Below are 5,795 nucleotides of genomic sequence, written 5' to 3' on the forward strand. Positions count from 1 at the left end.
AGTTCCTGGTAACTTTGGCAGTCATCCTGGGAAGGACATTTGAGGAGGCTTCCACAGCTTCCCAGGAAATGCTGTATCTCTAGTTAGCTTGTCTTTCCCTCTTCTACAACTTCAAATGCATGTATTTGAATTCAGTCCAGAGCTAAGGGATGTGGCACATGCAATCAGGTGTCTTCTCTGCTGTGCCAGCACTAGATCCTTCTTTCCATTGGATCTCTCAATGGAAGAACTCAACGTGTGTTGCAAATCCTAAGGAGCACCAGAGGCAGGTGCCAGATCTGATCCCTGAAACAACAGCTCTTGGTGCAATCTGCTTTTAACAGCATGAGAACTGCACAGAGTTTGAGGAGAGACAACTGGCTTTGTTTGGCTCCAGCCACCTCCTGAACACCCCCCATGTCTCTCGGGAAGGCTGATGAGATCTTCAGTTTTGCATCCTAGCTGGAATTCCACAGGTAAGTTTGCCTCAGCCACCACCAAGTGCCTTCAGCAGCACAGCCCTTCCTTTTGCCCTGGAATAATAACCAAGTGTTTTCCAGGGAGAGCAGCCATCACTACAGCTTTAGCATCCTGCTGTTTGCTGGGCCTGTATTCTTCATTGATTCCTCTTGGTATCAAAGGAGGTCTCTAACAGCTTTCTCTAGGCAGGCACACACCTCCCCCTCAGCATTGAATTTGCTTAAAAATTAGATGTGGAAATAAGTTCTAATACTTATTAAAGATTTTTTCCTCAAGAAACCATAGACTTTAAAAAGGCAAGGCTTTCAGACAGGAAAAGGTGTCCTGGTCTGAGGCCATTTTGGTCATGTTGATGTTCAGTGCATCTAGAAAACAAAACTAATTAAACAAGTTCCACGTTGCTGCAAATCATACTTTGTATGTGTTCATCTTACATCTTCAATGAAGTCCAAGGGGTATGATTTGGGTTTGGTTTTTGTTCAGATTATGAAAGAAAAACAGGCTTAAAAAAAAAATCTTATTTTTGTTGTATTTTAAACTTTTATAAGACAATAAACACTTTTAAAGAAAACTTGCATAGTAAGCTTGTATTTCCAAGTAGGTAACACAGGGGAAAACTACACTGATGTGCTTAGGCACGTTTCTGGGGTTTTTAACATGGTAATTGTTCTGCTTTGCAGGTTAAAGATAGACAAATGCATATGTTGTGCCAGAGAAACTGGAACAGGACACTGTGTAAAATCTGATCAAAACACAAACCAAAAACACCCCACTTTGTTTGTGTGGGATGAAACCTGCAATGTAAGGACTTAAAGCAGCTTTTACCAGTTGAAGTATTCAAAGAATCTTCAAGGAGGTATTTGTGTTGCTGTTTCACGCAGAGATCTTTTGTTTACACATTGAGCCAAGTTTGCACCTTAGTGTGAATCTTGCAAGGAGGCTCAGGAAGGGGCAGGGTGCAGGGCGGGGGCACTGCTGCCTCCTCCAGCCCCCCCCGCGCTGCACAGCGGCTGCCTCGGGGGCAAAGGGATGGATGGGCTGAGGCTGGGTCCTGAAAATGGCTTTTCTTTGAAAACAGGCGGAGGGAAAGTATCTTTTTCCTTTAGCCTCCCAGCCTGGGGTGCACAGAAGCAGCTCCCGGCCCCCCCGGGGGGCTCCTCGCTGCATCTTTGCCGAGTTTCTCTCCATCTCTGGTCCCAAGGGGTTAAAGCAGCCGCGGTCTGCGGACAGAACCCTTTAAAAAAAAATAAATAATAAACACAACAACCCCTCTAGAACCCTTTAAAAAGAAAAAATAATAACCCCTCCGGTTCCCCTTCCTCCCGCTTCAGCTGGAGGGCAGCTCTGACACTTCCCACAGCGCCGTTCTGGACCAGATCTCTGCCCGAGCCGCGAGCAGCGCCCGCCTTCGCTCCATCCCCCGGGGCCGCGGCTCCGGAGCCCCGGGCAGGGGGTTGGGGTGTCCCCGGGGGGCGGCAGCGCTCGGGGCTCCCGGGGCAGGGCAGGCAGGGCAGGCAGGGCAGGCAGGGCAGGCAGGGCAGGCAGGGCAGGCAGGGCGCGGGTTGCTCCGCAGCCCAGCGAGAGTTAACGGCGGGGCCGCCTCCATTGGCGGCCGGGGAGCGGCTGCCGCCGACCCCCCCCCCCGGCTGGCGGCGGGGCTGGATGCGGCGGGGCCGGCATGCCCAGCCTGCTGCCGCCCTTCCTCGCCCTGCTCTGCCTCGGGGCGGCCGCGGGGGCGGGCAGCGCCCGGCCCGCCGAGCCGCGGGACGAGCCGTGGTGCCCTTACAAGGTGGGGGCCGAGGGGGAGGCGGGCGGGCGGCTCTGCTTCCGCACGCCGGCCCGAGGCTTCCAGTGCTCGGCGCGGGCCTGCCGGGCGCACCGCTCGCCGGGCGGGGGGCTGGTGGCCAACGTGCTCCGCAACGGCAGCGTCCTGCTGCAGTGGGGCCCCCCGCGCCCCGCCGCCGGCCTGCGGGGCTTCGCGCTCAACTGCTCCTGGGACGGCACCTACACCCGCTTCCCCTGCGACAGCGTGGAGCTGGGCGCGGCCTGTCGCGACTACCTGCTGCCCGAGGCTCACGGCAGCGTCCGCTACCGCCTCTGCCTGCAGCCCCGCTTCGCCCCGCCGCGCCCCGCCGGCCCCGCGCACTGCGTGGAGTTCCGCGTGGAGCCGGCGGCCATGCGGGACATCGTGGTGGCCATGACGGCCGTGGGGGGCTCCATCTGCGTCATGCTGGTCTTCATCTGCCTCCTGGTGGCTTACATCACCGAGAACCTGATGAGCCCGGCGCTGGCCGCCCCGCGCCGCGCCTAAGCCCGGCCGCCTCGCCCCCGCGGCGTGCGGGGTTTGCTGTGCCCCAGCTGCCGGGATTCGGGTGTTTCCTCAGGATTCGGAGCTCTCCTTCCTCCTAGGGTGGCTGCTCAGCCCGAGCCGTAGCTGAACTCGCAGGATCTCAGCGGATTTAAGGTCCACAAGTGCCAGGAAGGAACCGGCCCTTGGGACAAGCAAGGGACAGACCTCGGGGAGGACTCCAGGACGCTCTTCTTCCAAGCCTGTGCCGAAATCCCCTTGCTCTGCAGTTGGTTCTCGATTATTTTGTTGTTGTTGCCCCGAGGGAGGATGCTGTGCGAAGCCCGGGGGACAGCAGAGCTCTGGAACCACAAAGCCCACGGCTCCCTGAGCGTCTGCTCCAAAGCCCACCTAAAAACCGGGACTTCAGTGGGGTTTGTATCGTGCCTGGTGTTGTTCACAAGTTCTGGGGTCTAGACTGGTCGACTGTCCAAAACAGAGGGGGGTTTCTGGTCAGTTTGAGTAACCACCACCCTCCTACACCCAGTTAAACCTGCTGTTCTCCCCTTAGGACTGGACCCGTAGTGTCCCCAGAGAGCAATGCTCCAGGGACAAACGTGGTGGGAAAATCCTGTTTTGCTGTACGAGTAGGAACCGACCCTTAGTTATAAGCCCAGTGTAAGTGAGCACCATCACTGCCCCCTGAAATCCCATCTTCTGGAATGCTCTGTGCAGCTACACTAAGGTAGAAGTGTCTTAAACACAGAACTCACTAAAAATAATGTTGTAGCCCAGTGCTTTGAGCATAGAACACTCCTCGTTAGCTGCTCACTCGATGCTGTAGTCATTAAGGTTTTAGCCATAAAGTTTTAATTCTATTGTGCCTTAGTGCTGAGAATTTCCCCCATTTATATTAGCATATCTGTTCCTGTAGTCTTCACAGACAACTGTACCTCCCCTAGTGTTTTTGTCTCTGCAACTGGTGGTTGTTGGTTTGTTCAGTTGTTTGTTCTGTTTGTTGTTTTTTAAAAAAAAAAAAACACCCTAAATTTAGGCGAACGGTTACTTGAACTTTAGTATAGACGAAAAATACAGTCTCCATCTGTTTATTTAGTGAGCTAGTTTTTGCTTAGTGTTTGTAGCTGTAGCAGAAGATGACTTTATTTCACTTAAACTGAGCACTGAAAGTGAAAGCAGGGGAAGAGATGTTCCGGGAAGGGGTGGTTGCTGTTAAAATACTTCCCTTTCCTGTCGGATCTGTGTGTGAAAATGTTTATCACTGGTGAATGACCCGAATGCTTCTCTTTGTGAAAGTAGTTAGTGAAGTATAAACTTGCTAGTAGAGGATAAATATAAAAAAAAGTAGTTGGAACTTTTGATAAAATGTGCTAATCACAATCCCTCCAATCATTTGAGAGTGGCTGAGAAGCTGAAACTCTGCGTTTCCCACGGCAGAAATTCCTTTTATTGGTTGGTGGTTATTGCCTTGTTTTCTTTCTCACATGCAGCTGACTCTAAATTTAAGTGTTCCCTTTTTATTAACTTGCCTACCTACTTGGTCTGAGCAGCCTGACAGCAGCATCCCAGTGACAGGGAGCTGGTGTTACTGGTAGTGAAGGACAATGTCATTGGTTTTCTTCTTTTATCCCAGAGGAGACTGACTGCTCGGATAAAAGGCATTTAAGGGCATGAAGACAAACTGCACCTGGTGGTTTAGTCCAGTGAATTTAAACACAGAGTAAATTTGGGTCACAAGTATTTTGAAAGGTTTCCAGTCAGCCTTATCCTGTAGCCAGCTCAGGACTGTGAGGGTGGCACCAGTTCTGTAAATCTCTGTCAGCTCTGTCTGCCACTGTTCCTGTTTTGTTCTTCATCTTGTCGTGAATTGCCAGATGTGAAAATTAAATGTGTAAATGATGAACCTTGTATCACCTTGGCACTGACCTTAATAAATTAAGAGAATAATGACAAGAAAACGTCACAAATATTTGATGGCTTGAGATCTTGTTTGGCTCAAAGTGAGAAAATCTGCCCAGGGACTGCTCGTCAGGGCATTTCATCACCTGCTGTCAAATTATTACAACATGAGTGGGAAAATGAAAAGAGGTTTATTCTCTGAAAAGTGGGTGTTTGTTGACTAGAGGCTTAGACTATAGGATCACAGGGTAATTGAGGTTGGAGGGGACCTGGGGGGGGGTGATCTAGTTCAGCCTGCTGTTCAAAGCAGGACCAGGTGTGAGATCACTCCAGGTTACTCAGGGCTGTGTCCAGTGTTGCCTTGAAGTCCTCCAGGGACAGAGTCTGCAGAACCTCTCTTCTGCCTGAACTTTTACCATGGGACCATCCATGACTGTGAAAAAAGGCTGGGGCTAGACAGATCATCTGGTACAGCCCCAAAATATTTGTATCAAGCAGGAGGTCAGAGCACCTACTAAAAGGAGCTCATGACCTGCATGTCCAACAAAATCAGAGTATTCCCTGTTTTATGTGACATCAAGCAAAAAACTCACTGACCCATTGATAACGGTTTTGTTTTTTTTTTCTCCCTGAATCAGGAGTATGGAAATTTCCTCCATCACAAGTACAGCCATTCCTTTTTTGCAATAGTGGGGAAACATTTTAGAATTGTCAGGTGGTGGCTTAATCCGACCTCTCCTGTTCCCACTATTCACTTCCCTCCAATTCTGTTAATCGTGGTGGCACCAAACAGCTTCTCAGCTTCACTCAGCTCTGGAACTGCTCAGGTGGGACCTGTGATCAGATGGACTAGACCTGTGCTTAGAGCATGTGGCCATTGTCATGGTGTCACATTTCAACAGACAGTTTTTGTCCTTACAGCCTGTACACATTCACGTTGGAGTTGGTTTCCTTTCTAATTCTGCACTGACTACAAAGATGTCCTGGTGTCCTCCAAGAGACATGAGGGTTTACTCCTCAAATGCAGAATTGCATGGTTACACATCACAGAAAACACGTGTCTGCCCCCCCTTCGCTACAGAGTCCTCAGCACAGCGTTCTGGGTGCAGGCAGAGATGGGACTGACCCAGCT

At 51.1% G+C, this 5,795-nt stretch overlaps 1 protein-coding gene across 1 annotated transcript; it reads left to right on the forward strand.

Moving 5' to 3' along the window:
* The first annotated feature begins 2,119 nt into the window (after positions 1-2,119).
* On the forward strand, positions 2,120-4,731 carry FNDC10 (fibronectin type III domain containing 10). The gene has a single exon (XM_051637438.1). The coding sequence runs from the start codon at positions 2,138-2,140 to the stop codon at positions 2,768-2,770; it is 633 nt and encodes a 210-aa protein (XP_051493398.1). The 5' UTR covers positions 2,120-2,137; the 3' UTR covers positions 2,771-4,731.
* Positions 4,732-5,795: the final 1,064 nt, after the last annotated feature.

Source organism: Apus apus, chromosome 20, assembly GCF_020740795.1.
Source record: "Apus apus isolate bApuApu2 chromosome 20, bApuApu2.pri.cur, whole genome shotgun sequence".
Taxonomy (NCBI): domain Eukaryota; kingdom Metazoa; phylum Chordata; class Aves; order Apodiformes; family Apodidae; genus Apus; species Apus apus.